This window comes from Myxocyprinus asiaticus, chromosome 22 (genome assembly GCF_019703515.2).
Source record: "Myxocyprinus asiaticus isolate MX2 ecotype Aquarium Trade chromosome 22, UBuf_Myxa_2, whole genome shotgun sequence".
In the NCBI taxonomy this organism is placed as follows: Eukaryota; Metazoa; Chordata; class Actinopteri; order Cypriniformes; family Catostomidae; genus Myxocyprinus; species Myxocyprinus asiaticus.
The window spans coordinates 14926277-14946110 of record NC_059365.1 but is presented as its reverse complement, the minus strand read 5'-3'; the positions used below and the strand labels follow the sequence as shown (position 1 = coordinate 14946110).

Genomic DNA, 19834 nt, shown 5'->3' with positions numbered 1-19834 from the left:
AAATTAACAATGTTTAATCCCATCAGCGGCGCTCATAATTCAGCAGTGGCGCAGTGCCGCTGCAAAATGCATATAGGGGAAACACTGCATAGGCAAGAAAACTCACCAGAGCTCTTGTAAAATCAGTAATCATGAATGTCAACTGATTTTTCTTTGATGAAGAGATGGATTGATCAACTCAACAACCCACTAATACTCTTGATGTGAGAATTTGTACACTTAATTAAAGAAAACATTATAAAATCAGCATTTTTTCTGGAACTTAACTTTGAACGTGTGTGTGCATGCTCAGTAGGCTTCTCTGTCTGAAATGATGCAATCAATTTGCTCTGTATACCCTGGATCACACTCTATAGGACAAATGTGGTACTACATGAAATACTAACATGTACATGTTATGTGCAATTCAAGGGGGTTGCACAAGTTTAACCAAAAAAACTACCTCCCTCTTCTATTGATCGGATAAACAGATAGTCCTGTCCCAAACTCACGGCATTGGTTGAGCCAATGTTGTTGTTAAATGGGCCTGGTCAGAAGAGCCACATTGTCTCCTCTTTTTGGGGAAATCATCCAATGAATGGCTTACTTATTGTTGTTTCTGCACAATAAACTGGAATAGGATAAATTATGTTGACATAGAAAAAAATGCACACATCACCTTAGGTTTGGACTCATGTTTCTCAACATAAAGATCACAATTTCACATCTCCATCAACAGTTGGACTGACTGCTTTGTAACTGAGTTAACAGATTGCAATTTGTATATGCGTTACCAATTTCACATCAAATTCTGACTTCTCTTTTGTTCCAGAATTGAATCTGTCCTAATCTGGCCCACTATGGTTTTAAATGTCATAGAATGACAGTACTTAGACATGTCAGACTGCTGTTATTTGATAGCATTGTACGTCTATATATGATATAGAGCTTTTTAGCACATAAAGAAAGGGAAATGGGAGCGAGTAAAAACAAGGATTCACTTGAAAGAATAAAAACAAATAAAGCATTATAGTGCCAGTGAGGATCACTTTGCTTTTTCTTTTAAAATCCTTATTGGTCCATGTGAATCTGACATACATTTGCCCGCAGTGAGTGAGTTATTTTATATTTTATAAGCCAGGCTTGAGTTTCTCCAAGTGCGACTGTGGCTTAAGCAACATATGACTCAACCAAACAATATGTTTATAAACCACTTAGCCGCAAAAACAAAACAGAAAGAAAAGCAAAAATAAGTCTCTGAGTGCTCATATTAAGCTTTGTATAAAGCAAAACAAAAGTACATCAAGACTTGCTTTAAAGACAAGTTATTAAGGCTACACACCAAAGCTGGGTCAAGTGTGCCTTGTGTGATTTCTGTGTCACATTTTATCCCAGAATCAAAATATTTGTAAAAAGCGAAGGCAACGGAAAGTATTGTTTTCTTCACGAATCTCCGTAGACTATGAATTATTCAGTGTGACCAAATACCAGTTAACATTTTCATAAATGAGACACTAAATCACAGCCGAGACTCGGCACCATTCAGAGAGCTGTATCTTGTCACACACATTCTAGTGGATGAGCTCTTTTCTGGAGCAAAGGAGAAGTCAGGCAAAGCTGGTTCTTCTGTTTCTCTCCCTCAGAGACAAGGATCAGCAGGCAGAATTGTTTATTTGTCCCACAGTTGAGTGTGTGGAACACTTGCCCTGTCCCTTGTTGCTGCCAAGATCAGAGTTGCGCATGGCCATGGTCTCACTGCTGGCAACACACAAAGCCGGCTTGGAATGACAAATTGGTCTGAGACACCACCAGGCACATGCCAAGAAACACTCCTTTAGAACACAGCACACCAAATTGGCAATCTGAACTAAGTTTAGACAAGCTGAACACACAGGCACAAATCAAATATACGCTGGCCTCATATATGCACATGACTTTAGTGAAGGGTGTTTATGCATACTAATGATGAGGTTTGTTTATGCTTGGTGAAATTTAACATAAAGTATATAATTTTAATAAGTTCATAATGCCTTTATTTTGGATAGTAAGCACTCTTTAGGGAGTCTGAGGAAGGCAGTCCATTTATTCTGTTTTATGTTTTTTATTCATGATATGTAAAATATATTTATATTCAGAGATTTTTTTGTTTAAAAAAAAAATGAGGTACTATCTGTTAAAGACACATTAAAGTCTACCACAGTACGGTACTCATTCAAAATTATATTAAACAGCTGGACAAAACAAAAACTGTCTAGTCTCTTATAACTCAACTTGCTCTAATAATACTAATATTAGGTACATGTCTGCTCTGAGCTGTTTGATTTCAGGACACCCAGGAAGCACAGACAAGTACTACACTGAAATACTATGTTCATATTCTGAGCATCCTTGTATTTCCAGTTGTGTGGTCATACATCAAATGTAGTTGGATCTTTCCGGCAAGCACCGTTTAGTCCCCAGCCACTGGAAATACTGTAATCCTCAATAAAACAGTATATCAATATGGGTAACTGGATGAGTACATGACTTTGTTTCCATTTTGCTCCATTGTGTTCATTCCTGCTCACTATTTTGGAAAGTTTAAGCATTATTTCATGACAATTAGACTCCTCTTTAACAGTGCAGAACATGCAAATTTTCATGAGAGTACAGTATTTGAACTCTGGAAGGTATTAGGAGATTAAAACCAAAAATAATTTGCTTAGATGTCTATAAATTAGTATCAAACCTCTTGTCTCATAATATAGTGTCAGACCGTGGTAATAAAGCAATATATCCTACAAGAAGACGAAATTGCTACTTTCTTACAAGCAAACACTCCATTGATAGTCCTCATTCTGTTTTAAATATGATGTATTTTATATTCTTCTCCATCTCCATTGCACAATGCACAGATTCCAATGTAATCTTTGTTTTGTAGATACAGTCTTATTTCAGATATGTTTGTTTTTGTAAACTTTATGATTCAAATGTGAAAATCTCTCATTGACCAGCATTCATAATGTAAATGAAAACAATGATGTCATATGTCCATATGAATTGTGATTGGTCTTTTCTTTCTTACATCTATTTAACCAAATAGAAGCCTTTACACTGCAAATTCACTCTAAGAAAAATGTACCGTTTAAAGTATGAGGGCCGTCACTGGGGTGGTACCCTCAAGGGGACCATTTATGTACCTCTAATTAAAACTAATTTTCAAAATTCAGCTCATTTTGGTTACATATGTGTACCCTAAGGACCTATTGTGCACAGTTAAAGGTACATTTATATATTTTGATCCTCGTTTAAAATCTTTTTAGAGATGCGTCTCCATTTTAGAGTTTAACTTGACATCTCGTCTTTTAAAAGTGGCGCGAGAGGCATGATAACGGTCAAAGCTATCCACATGTATATAGAAAAATATTTAAATCCACATGAAGGTGTCCTGTATAAGTCCTCTTTGGATGAATTATCCATGACAGGTCAATCGCTCTCCTCTTCACTTATGTGACTGACTGAGCACCAGTGGGCATGGCCAAGGGTGTAATGACGAAAAATAGGTGTTGATGACTTGCTGAGTAGGCAGTCACAAGTTCCACAAATTCCAAACAAGCCGTTTTTGTAGCTTGAACCATAAATGCTCTTTTTCTAATAAGGAGGACATTTTCAGTTCTGAAACATACAGTATGTTTTTATAGTACAGTGACCTCTTATATGTCAAAAGATCAAGGAAAATTTGATTCCTCATGTCATAACCCCACTGAGGGTACAAATACAGTATGTACCCAAAACAAGGGTACCATCCCAGTGCCTTAAGCTGTAACTTTTTTTGCTGAGAGTGCACAGTTGTTATGTTCGAAATTGCATACTACCATTCTACTTTTATTATTTCTGCATTTATAGTTTATATACTGTGCATAGTATGCAAATTTTCTGTGCCATGGAATACACAGATGAGCAGCTTTGAAACTAAACTTACTTTAAATGTTAATGCTATTCTTTTGCTGTCTTGCAATCACTGGTATTTCCATCAGGAAATATAAATGTAGTTAAAATATGTAGTTTTTGTTATGCTAGTATATTCTGTATAAAAATATAAAAATGTTCCTCACTTGCAAAACTTCATCCTTTTTTAAGCTTATTTGCAAACCACACATAGTCCAAAAACTGCAGAGACAATCTATAACTCTTTCTTCCCTCTGAATCTTTGAATTTAGACTGGATATGATTGACAGGACTTATTTCAGAATATGGCAGGTGGGTACTTAGACTGCCTGGTAGGGTTTTTTGCTATTAAAATGATATTCAGTCACTCTTTGATGGCTTGTGCCCAAAACTATGCCTTATCATGATTTCAGGTGGACCACTCAAATTGAAAGCTTCCATCGCTTGAAGCCACATCAAAATAATTGTTTTCAGATGTAGTGGATTTTATCTGGCAGAGGACTTACTTGAAAATGGTCCTAGAAAACAATAATAATAAAAAAATAATAATAATTCCTTCGGTGGATATTTTTGCAAAAATGCACAACAATCTGGCTTACAGTTATTGAATTCACAGGCCCCATATCAGTCACAAGCCAAATTCCCCTTTATATATATATATATATATATATATATATATATATAAATTATAAATGCTCAACTAAATTATACTATTCAGTTTTAGGGCTCAGAGTTGCCTAAGGTTCTTAAATTGCTAATGATCAACAGTGAAAAAGGTACTTTGATAGCAGCGCCGGGGGACTTTGAGGCAGATGCACTGTTGTGAGTGGAGAGCCCACACTTTACACTGGAAACCATGTACCATTTCTCTTTCTGAAATAGGGGATGTCTAAAATGGTAGCAGGAAGAAAATCCCAAGAAAACAGAATGACTGCGTCTGAATTCCTTCACTTTCATAGTATGTACTGAATCTAATGGAGATTTTACTTATTGACCACTGATGACATAAACGTTTTTTAGGTGTGGAGGTGTGTAGTATAAATACATTCACAGACATACTGCATTCTCTCTTTGACCCATGACAAACTAATGACAACCGCAAAAGCAATTTACTCAGTTGTTGTAAATAAAGGAATGTTCAGGGTTCAAAACAAGTTAAGCTCAGTCGAAAGCATTTGTAGAATAATGTTGATTACCACAGAGAATAATTTTGACTCACCACTTTTTTGTTAAAATACATAAATAAAATTACAGTAAGGCACTTACAATGGATGTGAATAGGGCCAGTCCATTACATTATTTTAATGTATTTTAATTTCTACAAACATTAAAATACACATTTTTAGTGTGATAAAATCTCTGTTCAAAATGATTTATGTGATAAAAATGCTTACAGGGTTGCCGGCGTAGAGTCAGCCATTACATTCTTTTCCAATGATCTGTTGTCCAATGTCTGTTTCTTTGCCCACTCTAACATTTTCTTTTTGTTTTCCTGTTTCAAAAGTGGCTTTTTCTTTGCAAGTCTTCCCATAAGGCCTGCACCCCTGAGTCTTCTCTTTACTGTTGTACATAAAACTGGTGTTGAGCAGGTAGAAATCAATGAAGCTGTCAGCTGAGGACATGTGAGGTGTCTATTTCTCAAGCTGTGAGACTCTGATGTACTTATCCTCTTGTTTAGTTGTACATCTGGCCTGCCACATCTCTTTCTGTCCTTGTTAGAGCCAGTTGTCCTTTGTCTTTGAAGACTGTAGTGTACACCTTTGTATGAAATCTTCATTTTTTTGGCAATTTCAAGCATTGTATAGCCTTCATTCCTCAAAACAATGATTAACTGATGAGTTTCTAGAGAAAGCTGTTTCTTTTTTGCCATTTTTGACCTAATGTTGACCTTAAGACATGCCAGTCTATTGCATACTGTGGTAACTCAAAAACAAACACAAAGACAATGTTAAGCTTCATTTATCGAATCAAATAGCTTTCAGCAGTGTTTGATATAATGGCAAGTGATTTCCTAGTACCAAATTAGCAATTTAGCATGATTACTCAAGGATAAGTTGTTTGAGTGATGGCTGCTGGAAATGGGGCCTGTCTAGATTTGATCAAAAATGACTTTTTTCAAATAGTGACGGTGCTGTTTTTTACATCAGTAATGTCCTGACTATACTTTGTGATCAGTTGAATGCCACTTTGGTGAATTGAAGTAACAATTTCCTTCCGAAACAGAAAAATCTGTACATTATTCCAAACTTTTGGTATATATATATATATATATATATATATATATATATATATATATATATATATATATATATATATATAAAAACAATTTACGGGTTAAAATTATTATTTGTGGTAATCAACAAGCCACAAATGCTGTCGACTGAGATTAACTTGCATTGAACCAGGAGCATTCCTTTAAAGAACTCATATTCAATCACAAGGAACAACTTTCTAGATCCTTTAGCATTTTCACTTGAAAAGAGCCACTCGGCTCACAGTTTATTTTTCAACCTTTTAAAACTGACAGCTCCCCAGCTTCTGTGGCTTTACGGGATATAGCAAAGTGTCCACTGGTTGCATACTTTAGAATCTCAGCAGATGCAGTTGGTCATTTGGTTATTTTTTGCCTACTGTTTCACGAATACTGATTTTTTTTGGACAACCTACTCATCTGACATACTGCTGTTTGTATACTGTGCAAAGGGATGTACGCATATTCAAACATGGGGAATAACTCGCCCAACCCACCCCAAAGGCAGACATACTGTATGCATAAGTATTACAGCATTAAATCTTGACAGTTTGTGACAACTGCAAGGGGCACAAACGTGGTACTGTGACTGTTTAATTGTAAACTAGGCTGTTTCTAGGCATTTTATTTTACTCAGCTGTCATCACTCTCTTCTCACATGATGTGGTGCCACTGCTGCTTAGATCTAGAGAGAAGGTTTTCGTTTGTGTGTGTGTGTGCAGAAAGATCAAAAACAGAAGTCACATGATTAAAAACATCTGATAATCCTTGAAATACAGACCCTTTTTAATCCCATGGAGGGAAATACAGTCTTGTTGTTGTTTCCTTATTTTTCTCATTCTTTTTTTTTGGTTTTCAACAACAGCTAAATAAATAAAAAAATGTCATAATCTGAGACAAAAAATCAAGAGCATGTGATGGGTGTGCGAGTTATTTAATGTTCAGTGCTCTTGAGTGTCAGCCAGGAAGTAACAAGTACAAAGTCTCCCAGTGTGTGAGGAGAATGTTACTGGGCCAAAGCATCCTCAGTGTACCAGGCTGCCAAAAAAGCCCTGGGCCTTATTTTGCCTTGGGTGAATAGTGCTCTTGTTTGTGAGTTTAAATGGGAGTCATCTGAGATCGTGATGAGTCTGCCCCATCTGGTGTGTATCGGAGTAGACAAGTTAATGTGACGACGTCAGACCCTCACTTTAAGATTGCTTTTAAGGTGAAAAGTACTCTGGTGCTCGCTCCTGCCAATTCTCAGCCCGAGGCTTTTTTATCTCATGAGGCAAACAGAATTATTTGTAGGTTCTTTTAGGAACTCTGTTGACAGCACCATCGATATAGCGTTCTTATCAAACAGAAAGCAGGGGAAATTGATTAGCTCATTTGTCAGTGAAGTTGCATATACAATGAACATTGTATCCCTGTCATTTTCTTTAGATTTCATAATAAATGTGTGCACATGCACAACAAGACTAGATTACTGGTGATGAAATATTCATGCATTGTATTTAAACATCTGCGAAGGAGTAATAAATGAACATGTTTGCTATGAACTGCTTTGTTTTGCTCAGCTAGAGAATAAAATGTGATTTTTAATGCAGCTAATCCTTTTTAAACACAGCAAGCCCATTATGGCCTAAGGATACAGTTGTATGTGTATGTATGTATGTATGTGTGGGCGGGATTGGGTGGTTTACGAGGACATTTTTTTAGGCTACAAACTGGTAATTACAAGGGTATTATGCTAGAAAAGTGGTTAATGAGGACATTTCTAGTGTCCCCATAATTCAAATAGCTTTAAAAAAAAAAAAAACATACTAAATGATGTTTTTTTGAAAATGTAAAAATGCAGAAAGTTTTTTGTGAGTGTTAGGTTTAGGGGTGGGGTTAGGGTTTGGTGTGGGGTTAGGGTTGGGGGATAGAATCTATAATTTGTACAGTATAAAAATCATTATGTCTGTGGAGAGTCCTCATAAGCATAGCCGCACCAACATGTGTGTTTGTGTGTGTGTGTGTGTGTGTGTGTGTGGGGGCAGGTTTGGGTGGTTGAAAAGCACTGTTTTTTTAGGTTACAAACTGGTAATTACAAGGGTATTATGCTAGAAATGTGGTTAATGAGGACATTTCTAGTGTCCCCATAATTCAAATAGCTTTTAAAAAAAAACATACTAAATGATGTTTTTTTGAAAATGTAAAAATGCAGAAAGTTTTTTGTGAGGGTTAGGTTTAGGGGTGGGGTTAGGGTTTGGTGTGGGGTTAGGGTTGGGGGATAGAATCTATAATTCGTCCAGTATAAAAATCATTATGTCTGTGGAGAGTCCTCATAAGGATAGCCGCACCAACATGTGTGTTGTGTGTGTGTGTGTGTGTGTGTGTGTGTGGGAAGGTTTGGGTGGTTGAAAAGGACTGTTTTTTTAGGTTACAAACTGGTAATTACAAGGGTATTATGCTAGAAATGTGGTTAATGAGGACATTTCTAGTGTCCCCATAATTCAAATAGCTTTAAAAAAAAAACATACTAAATGATGTTTTTTTGAAAATGTAAAAATGCAGAAAGTTTTTTGTGAGGGTTAGGTTTAGGGGTGGGGTTAGGGTTTGGTGTGGGGTTAGGGTTGGGGGATAGAATCTATAATTCGTCCAGTATAAAAATCATTATGTCTGTGGAGAGTCCTCATAAGGATAGCCGCACCAACATGTGTGTTTGTGTGTGTGTGTGTGTGTGTGTGTGTGTGTGTGTGTGGGCAGGTTTGGGTGGTTGACAAGGACTGTTTTTTTAGGTTACAAACTGGTAATTACAAGGGTATTATGCTAGAAATGTGGTTAATGAGGACATTTCTAGTCTCCCCATAATTCAAATTGCATAAAAAAACATACTAGATGTTTTTTTGAAAATGTGAAAATGCAGAAAGTTTTTTGTGTGGGTTAGGGGAAAGAATCTATAGTTTGTACAGTATAAAAATCATTATGTTTATGGAGAGTCCTCATAAGGATAGCCGCACGACCATGTGTGTGCGTATGTGTGTGTGTGTGTGTGTGTGTGTGTGTGTGTGTGTGTGTGTGTGTGTGTGAGAGAGAAAGAGAGAGAGAGAGAGAGAGAGAGAGCGTTTGCATGACCTTATTTTTACCTAGTTGGGTGTATGTGACAAAATTTGGTTTATCTTTGTTGGCAACCATAAATACTTTTTTTTTTTTAAATCATTCCAAATTAGATTTTGACTATTAGGTTGCCCACAGCACTGTGTACTTTTGAGCAAAACAGTTTCTTTTTATTTTATTTATTTTTTTTAATTACACAGAGAAACAGTATCTATGAATACCTTTTGTGCTTCTTGTTTTGGCTGTCTTTACTTTTCCATAAGAAAGCAAAATCACACGATATATCTTTAAGATTAACTGGAGACCAAATGGAGACTTTTGCTTAATGGAATATTTCACCCAAAAATTCCATCAAACTTTACTCACCCTCATGTCGTTCAATGAAATCTGACAACAATATTATCATAAATTGTGCTTCTTCAGCTCAAATCATGCAAAAGGTGAGACTTCCATTTCTACAGCCGCCATATTGAGCATTGTGATGCCTTCGTCAAAAAGGCGATTGGTTCTTTTAACTGAAATGTTGAAACGGCAGCCACCTTATTTAGGGTTAAGATTTCACCTTTTCAAATGTATGTTTGGTTGAACAATGGCAAACATGGGGCGTGTTTCTGAAACCTGTTTGAAAATTAATTACAAGGGTAATTAACCCTTTTGGCACAAAAAATGCACACTTCACCTTGAATATTCAGTGTTTGATATAAAGGAAATGTTTGTTTACTTTTCAATGATAACTACGTTTGGTACTGTGTAAGGTGGTGACACGATGTCAAATTGAATCTGGATCTGAGGCAAAACCAGTTGGGCACCACTCATTGATATAGAATCATCCAGTAAACTCAGGCTCAACATACCCAACTCTACTTCTGTCTTATTACAAAAGTCTAATTGAGACTTCTTCCAGCACTGAAGACCAGTCTAAAAGAAGGGGCTTCACACTGCTTAGCAAATGAGCACACCAGGAGCAAGAAGCTTCGTGTCTTGGTGCACTTATGGGAGGCTGTCATTTCAAAGAGCACCCCTTTAAAGCGATGGCATGTTGAGCGTCAGTCAGCCTCAACACTGTTGGCAATGAGATTACAGCTCTTTGCAGCCTACTGCTCTCTCTCTCTCTCTCTCTCTCTCTCTCTCTCTCTCTATCCATCTATCTCTGCGTGTGTCTCTTTTTCGTTTCTCTCTCTCTCCAAGACCATTTCAACTGGAAAATTCACCAGAGTAAAGTGAAGAAATCACTTCCATAGCTTGTTTTGGGGAGGAACAGAAGAGAGGTTTAATATTAGCAATTTGGCTTTCCGATAAAAACTAATTTGTCTCCGTACTACTGTGAAGCAGAGATGTAACATGTAATATGAAGAGATAATACATTTGCCTTCTATCTGGCATTTTCCATCAGGTTTATTTGACATGCACTTCACAACCATGACAAAATCACATAAAATCACATAAATTATGACGTGAACTGAGAAGGATGGGAGATACCAGTAAATATTTTTTTTAAAGAGCGACTCATCCGCAGTTATTTTAGAGAGTTAACTGCCCTCCAAAATAACAACAGGCTATTCAAGTCATCTACTTTTATGGAGAATGTGAATAGCCTAGGCTGTCAGTGCAATGTATAATTTTGCTGCGCAGCACATAAAGGGCATTTCATCTATACACACTGCCTGATAATGGTGCGTGTGTGTACCTGTGAATGAATAAAGCCCCAGTGGCATGTGTGTGTCTGTCGTCCATGTCAGATTTTAATGGGATTATATATTATTTAAACACGCAGGACAAGTTAATACACCCCGCACACCATACCTGTCATATTAAATAATTAACCGTGGCTGAGCAACACATTAAACAGGAAATAAAGAATTAACACAAATGCAATATTTTCAGAGAGATTTTGTTCACTGTACTATTACTGAGGTCCCTCCAACTAAAAACATGTTTAATGAATGGTTGCATCTAAAATTTCTAGTTGACTCTATTGGAATGTTCCGGGTTAAGACATTTTAGTAAGTTAAGCTCAATCGGCAGCATTTATAATATAATGATGATTACCACAAAAACTTATTTCAAATCTTATATCTTTATATAAATATATATATATATATATATATATATATATATATATATATATATATATATATATATATATATATATATATTATTATTATTATTATTATTATTATTATTATTATTAAAATTCTGTAAATTAATATATTTGAGGTGGTGACAATACTGTTTGGTGGGCTCAAATATAAATTATTTTTCTGCATATTTAAACATATTTTAAAGGCTAAACAGCTGTGTAATGTTTGCATTTATAGATTTGTGTTTCCTGGGAATCAAACCCATGACCATGATATTACTTGCACCATATTCTACAAATTGAAAAACAGCTGTATGAATACAATGAGCATTCAACTGAATATAACCTTATTAGTTAAGTGACAAAAAATGCATATTACTTAAACCTTTTTTCCTATTTTGGGACAACTACTTGTATATGTATAATTGTATCAAATATAAAATAAAAAATAATAATAAAAAAAAACATTTGTATCAATTTGATTATTTTTTACAGTGTTTTCTTTTTCTTTATGGTTTTGTTCCATTACCTGCATCAGTTGTAAGAACCACTGTTGCCCAGTTTATTAGTGACTAACATGCCAAAGACAACACCACACTTATAAAACCACGTTTCAAAATAGAGTTCAAATCCAACTCTTCTTAATGGAGAGCTGAAAAGATGTTTCGATTTACCATAGTAGAGCAGACACAGGTAAACGCGAATGATGCTGACAGCGGCTCTCCTGAATAAACATGTCCTCTGAGCTGCCCTTGAAACCAGGAAACTGTGTGCTTTATTAGTCTCCCTCCACTTGACCTACCGTGCCAGCGCCGCTCAGGTTACCATATCATGTATTGTTTAAAACAAGCTCATGAAAGGAAAAACTGTCTCCAGGAGCACAAAAACCAGGTTGAAGAGGAGAAGAGTGATTCCGTAATTGGTCAACAGTGCAAAAATGAACACGATTATATAGCCCATGTCTCTGGTAAAAAGTCTTGTCTTTGCAGGATGAGACCAAACCCCTTTCTATTATCTCAGACGCCTAGGGCTGACCATGCAGTGTTTGTCTTTTACTAGACAGCGGGTGTGAAGTAAGGTTACCACATAGGCAAAGCTGACTCCACTAAGTACTGATGAAATATAGATGTTGAAGTTTAGACCGCTCAAGGTTTCATCTCTCTTGGTGATACCATAAGGAAGCCATTAATAGTGTCAGAGAGCATTAGTCCTACAAAGAAAAGATAACTGGATATACTCAAACAAAGACTGGCAGCATCTGCTTGGAATCAACCGAGCATCCCAGAAGTATTAGGGAGTGAAGTTTGTCCCCCATTGTGAAGGCTTGACTGGTTATTGTTCCTCATATGTATGTGAGGTCACTTCAAGATGGTCACTTTCCTCTGTGCTACCTTTGTCAGTGTGTAGAGGCCTTGCATCATGCATAATAACAAACAGCAGGACCATCTGTTGTTGCCTTGTTGACTTACCAACATGCAACCTTTTTAGTGTTGCTTTTCATGTATCAGTCTGATGTAGCAGCATATTTACAATATGTTAATTGGCTAATGAAATCCTGTTTAAGATCCTGTACATATGTAATGAGACCTGTGCTATGCTTGTGGACACAGGAATAGGCCTGCATGAAGAGGTTTTCTGTAGCCATCTGTTGGCAGTGTATTCCACTACCAGAGACTGATGACCTTAACCTTTATTCACTCATTTGGCTTCTGAATAAGTGCACATTACAGGACACTTTGTTCTCCCTTATTACAAAGCACATGCAAATTATAGCAACTACACTTGAATGCAACAGTTTTTTTTTTCTCTCTCTCTCTAACTTAAATAACTAACACAGAATGATTTGTTTTTCTTGTAGAACCAGAGTCAGACCCCAGATAAAACATCCCCTGTTGTCCCAGCCATGTGCCCCCATAAGGTAAGTCACTGTCTTACTATTGTGTTTTCATTATGCAATAAAATGTTACATTGTTGCAAATCTCTGTACATAACACATAACTGGTGATCATGTATCAATGAACATTTTTCTCTGGGACATGATCTTTTTCCTGTGAATATTCAAGACGTGTTTCGTTTTTGCTTGTATAGCATTAACCCTTGTGTTGTGTACATTTGTGCAAACGCCTTTTGTGTTCCCGGTCAAACATAATCAGCCCTCTAAGACTGTTTAACAAATCTCTCATAATGCATATATTATCCCATGAGATCATTTTGTCAACTACTTTTTTAGTAATTATGATAGGTTTTGTATTTTTATTTTTATTTTTTTGTATTTTTTTTTTTTACATATTATATATATATATATAATTTTCTGTTGATAGAAGGATTTATTGAACTGAATTTATACTGGGCTAGTGGGGGGCACTCCCTACAGAAAATTTAAAAAAAATAATAATAGTAATTATGTAATAAATTAATAAATTAATAACCACATGGTTGATCTAAACAAATAGGTGTGATTTTAAAGCTTAGAATCTGGGGCCGGATACACGAAACGTTCTTAAGAAGAAAATTCTTCTTTACCATTTTCTTCTTAATTTCTATCTTAAGAAAAAAGTTACGAATATTTTGTATTCCCCCCCAAAAAAAACTTCTTAAGATTGTTCTTAAGAAAAAACGTAAGCTTTCAAATTTTCAAAAACGTTTTTCTTAAAAATCATAGTAAATAACATCTTAAAATTAGGATAACCTCACAGTTGTCTTAAATCCTAAAAGGTAAGATATTTGATGAATTTACTGGGTTGTTTCAAATGTGATGCTTTCTATTATGTTGAGTCAGAATTCATAATGGGCTGTTTACTTAGAAATGTGATTTCAGACCAAAACACGTCATTGTGTTTTATGTTGTTTTTATTTTCAACTTGTTAACCATGTAAATGTTATCGCCTAATTCAAACAATAAATGTTGTTTTTAAGCTTCTTAATGTGGTGACCAATTATGCTAATTCAAACTGATGCGCTCTCTCCGCGATATTTAGAGTTCATAGAAACATAATAATTATAAAATTAGAAAGCTGAGACTTTCTTTTTCACCCCCAATCCACATCCCTATCAGAGTTGGCCACAGCGAAGACAGCCTCCACCACCTTTTCCCATTTACCCGCCTCGTAATTTCCAACGTGTTATAATTATCAAGCTTCCGAAGGAGAACTTTTTCCTTGCATTAATTTCCTCAACAAGAACCTATTGACTACTGAAGTTTTTATTTCTTTTCTTTTCCTCCATGTCAAATTAAAAGTTATCAAATGGTTACCAGCAAGTAAATTCTCCTATGACAGTTAGTGCCATTATACTAAAACATCTCACGCACTTTACATAAAAAAAAAAAAAAATCATCGCGAGGTGCTTGCTATTTAAAAACAGTTAATAGATACATTTATCGTTACAATTGTGATGAAGTATTTAATTTGTTATTTGGCTATTAGACAAGGCAACTCCATGAGCAGGCTAGTATGATCAGACAATGTCAAAGCCTGTCTTTTTATTCTTAAAAAAAAGAATTAAGATGTTCTTAAGAAAATATTTGACAACTTCTTAAAAATTTTTTCAAGAATTGCACTTAGGAACGTTCTTACAAACTTCTTATAATTTATCCTTTTAATTAAGTTTCTTTTCTTTTTTTTTTTTTTTTAAGAACTTTTTGTGTGAATCCGTCCCCTGGACTTTACAATGCATATAGCTGATCCTACCAATTCTTAAATAATGCTTTTTAGTTTGCTGACAAATAAAAGCTGTTTTGTTCTCATAATTTGCAGATTTGTTATCACTACAAATATATTCAGAGTTGGTAAAAACATAAAAAAGATGAGATAGCAATTTGTTATATCGTTGGAAAGGTCTCAATTAGTAAGATGCAATGAGCAAATTTGTTTCACTCAGAGGCCAAACTGCAGTGAGCATTAGTATATGAAATTCCCTTTGACACATAAATATAATAAGCAGGAGTTTCTTTTTGTCACATTTTTCCTTATTACTTCCTGAAACATAAATATAAACAATGAGATATCATTAATTATAGCAGACTATCCCGATTCAAATGAACTCAAACACATCATAATATGATAAGTAGATAATTTTCCTCAAAGATTGTACATGGAAAGATGATGCACAAAAGGGTGCTCAACACACATTGTGTTTGTGCGTGTGTGTGCACATGTCCGAGAACTTTGTGTGAGCAAACACGCATCCACATATGTGCTCATCTAAAGGATTGGGATGCTCCTGAACATTTAAAGAAATATTCTGGGTTCAATAAAGTTAAGCTCAACAACATTTGTGGCTAATATTGATTACCACAAAAAATGTATTTTGACTTGCCCCTCCTTTTCTTTAAAAATAAGCAAAAATCTGGGTTACAGTGAGGCACTTACAGTGGAAGTTATTGGGGCCAATCCGTGAACGTTAAAATACTCAACTATTTCAAAAGTATAGCCACAAGACCTAAGCAATATGTGTGTAAACAATATTTTAGTGTGATATAATTACTTACTAACCTTTTCTGTGTAAAGTTATTGCCAATTTTACAACTTCGTTGCCATGACGGTGTAATGTCAACAAACACTAAAACCCTAAAATGTTTAAACAACTTTACAGCTCAAATAATACATGCATTTTAACAGAAGAATTAATGTAGGTGCTTTTATAAAATTATAAGCTTCACATTTCTGCCTTTAAACCCTCCAAAAAGTGGCCACCTTCACTTCCATTGCAAGTGCCTCACTGTAACCATAATAAAAAGTAATTGGTCAATTTTGACCAAAACACAAATAAAGGATAAAATGATAGTTCTTCCCAAAAATGTATATTCTGTCTTAATTTTCCAACAATCAAGTTGTTCCAAACCCATATTACTTTTTTTTGGTAATACTATACAATAAGGTTAAATTCGTTAACATTAGTCAATGCCTTGGGTATCATGAACTAACAATGAATAATATAGTTTTACAGCATTTATTAATCTTTGTTAATGTTAGTTAATAAAAATACAATTGTTCATTGTAAGTTCATGTTAGTTCATAGTGCATTAACTAATTTTAATTTTAACTTTTTATTTTAAAAACATGTATTACTACGTATATGTTGAAATTAACATTAATAAAGGCTGTAAAAGTATTGTTTATTGCTAGTTCATGTTAACTAATGTTGTTAACTACTGTTAACAAGTGGAACCTTATTGTAAAGTGTTTTTCCTCCATGGAACACAAAAGGAGATAAAGGGCAATATGCTAATCTCAGTCACCATTCATTTTAATTGCATCTTCTTTTTTCCATACAATGAAAGTAAATGCTGACTGAGGCTAACACGTATACAGGTTTGGAACGACACAAGTAAAGCATGACAGGTGAACTATTCCTTTAAGTACTTCAAAATGTTCTTGTTTTGTTTTTGTTTTTGTTTTTTTCTTGACACTGTCATGAACCAGAGCAAGGAGGCATGATAGTATATACAGTATTTCATTTTTATTGTGCCTTATCTGTGATTGGAAACAAGGCCCTAAATTAAACCATACTATTGCTACAAGATGTGGAATTATTTGTGATTTCATGCTTTTTGGCTGAGGATTTACCAAAACACTGACAAGAATCAGCTGCGTTATTTGTGTGGACAAACAAAAAGAAAAATACATGTCATACTTGAAAGCCATCTACCTCAGCTTTTGAGTACTTTGCCTCCGCTTTTTGCCTGGCCTATGTGAGAAATGCAATAATGTGTTCTATTGCAAAGCCTCACACTATTGTCAGTCCACTAACCCCAAATGTGCCAATGTGCTCATGTCCTTTTCTGGTTGACTGGCCAGGTCAAGAGTAAAGACTTTGCAAAAAGTCAGTGAAAGGCAGGCATCGCACCTCTGACAGCCTGTCAGCAAGTGGTCAAACTCAGCAGTATTAAGTGTGTGACCCCTGATATGCTGCTTGCCATCTAACGTGACTTGATGCTGCAAGAGAAAAGCTGCAAACATTGTATGTCAACCTGCACTGTACAAAATCACACTGGTGCTCATTTTAAGACATATGAAAAGACAATCAGATTTGTCCTGAGCCTCTTGGCACACAACAGGGCTCTAATTGCTGACCTGTCCTGCACACAAACCTGTGCAGTTCACTCCTGTCGAGATCATCTCTAATAACACGTTGTATACAGTGCTGATGGGTTCAGACTCGCCTGCTGGTGTATTTTGTCCTTGAAATATGGGTGTTGCAATTCGCATGTTGATGTCAGCTCATCATGAATCAGCTAATCTGGATGAAGGTAATGAAGAGATGCCACCGATTTGTGAAGGCGTTACCTTTTCCCTCGGTCCAGCAGAACATAATCTGTCTCGTCACCTCACATTAGCGTGTGTGATCTGCACAAACCAATATGCAAAGAAAACAATGGAGCAGTGGACTAATAAAGCACAAAATGAAAGTATAATGGCTAAATGGTTGGATATGATTTCTATAATAGGAATGTCGTACTGTGTGGCACTAAGACCATTCCTATTTTCTTTTGCTGGTATTGTATGCATTCACAATGAAAGCGAGCTAATGAACAGAGAGCTTTTAAAAGCCCAGTGATTATATAGAAAGCAGAGGAAAGGAGAAGAGAAGGATAGCGGGAGAGAGAAAAAGAATGGAGTCAGAAAGAAAACGAGAATGAGAGTGCAAAGCAGAGGGGGGTGGAGAGAGCACTAAGTATACATAATTGCTGCTTGACACATTGGCCAAATTCTGCTGTGCCAGGACTGGAGTGAAGATGATTAACGGCTGTCCGTGTGGGTGGGCAACTTGGTCACCCAGGGCTTCTTGTTTCCATAGCAATTGTACTCCAAAGACCATACATTACATGGTGAGAGTCCCTGAGGCCTGAGCATTGTTAAATTCCCCAATAATATCTTACATTATGCGCTTTGTCCGCTCAGCAGTAATTCATTGCAGGCAGTGTTATTCACAGTAGGTCAATAGTGAAAGTGGAGAGAGTCCCAATTTCAGACTTCCTTTTAGAACGTGAAGGATGGCACACCTCAGTGCTTAACGTTGATGAAGTGGCCCTGACTTGAGGGAAGTGATCATTTGTCTGACATTAGAGCAGGCACATCTACTTCTGGAGATTCTATGGATGACCAAGTCTGATATTCTGCAGGTATTTAAACTCTATTCATCAAAGGATTGAATTAACCCAAGCAGCTCTGCGGAATGCTGAGGCGCTATACCGCAGAAGCCTCCCCGTTGAGATCGCAAAGCAGATGGCAGATGGAGAGCAGAATTTGACTCTTCCCTCCCTGTGTGTGATGCATGCAGAACCCTGGCACAAGCCATCATCCAGGCATGGTGCAACCAACATACCTCACCTTACAAACAGACATACAGCCTTCTGCATTAGAAAGCTGAAAAATGTTGCCTTTGGAGGCTGTATATGGAGATACAAAGGCATCAAGGCAGGTCAGAATCCAATATTGCATCACATCCTGTCTATTGAGATTATTTCATGTGGTCAGTTTTTGAAGGCAGCATAGATCCAACCTTTACTGTCTTTGATATTCCAAAATCCTGCATGTGCACATTCGCTGGTTGGTTAAAATAATAAACATAGCATCTGAATTAATAGTTATTAGTTTATAAATCTTCAGTTTTTTATGTTTTTTATTAATATATGACTCAATTTTTCGGATAAATAAGCATTGTAGTTACTAAATATTTGCTTGGATATGTCTGAAGCTCATATGAATTTGTTTTAGATCATTCAACATGATATTATGGTGCTTTGGAAAGCTGCCCAAAACCAATGTCCTTCCAAGGTGCCTTCATATGCAAAACGATGCCTGTGAAGTCAGCAAGGCATTTGCCTTAGTTTTTGGATGCAGCCACACAGTGTCATTGTGCTCTCCATCATGTCACATCCTCTCTGTTTCCTCTCTTTGAAATTCGCACTCATGACTGTGCACTCCTCCACATTCCTTCGAGAGTTGTTGTTTTGGACTTTGGAGAACCGGTGGTGAATAAGCACATCTTCAAAATGATTCATACCAGATAATAAATATAATCCCCCCCCCCCCCCCGCATTTCAACAACAGGCTAGTCATGTGGCAAAGCTTTGTGGCATGTAAAACTCAAGGCAGCATGCTCTGCGTTAGGGGACTCCACTCGCATATAGACTGTATACCATTCAGAAGGGAGTGGGCATGATCCCGGAAGACAAGCAGCAAAATGCCTGAACCCACACGCGGTCCCAGCATGGTGCCTGGGGAAGCTATGGTGGACATATGCAGACAAACATGTAGCAGAAATGGAAAAATCACAATCTGAAAGGTCATTTGTGACTCCTAGGTGCGGGGCTACGCTGAGCCTGTCACAAGCTAGCACCGCATGTTCATGTCAAACAGAGAAAAGGTACACTGCGCTACTGGCCTCTTGCAGTTTGCCATGCAGCAGGTTGTGTGTACATGCATCTGTATTTAGGATATTAATAGCTTGTTTAACTCATCTGATGGCCTGTTTGTTTTGTATGATTAGTACGTCAAATTCACATGCTA

The 19834-nt window shown here is 36.4% G+C and overlaps 1 protein-coding gene across 1 annotated transcript in view; it reads left to right on the top strand.

The window, feature by feature from the left end:
* pcdh11 (protocadherin 11) overlaps positions 1-19834 on the top strand; it is a 218459-nt gene that overhangs the window by 83221 nt on the left and 115404 nt on the right. Inside the window, exon 4 of the mRNA XM_051650158.1 lies at positions 13180-13239. Coding sequence (XP_051506118.1) covers positions 13180-13239 — 60 coding nt within the window. The remainder of the gene's footprint in view (positions 1-13179; positions 13240-19834) is intronic.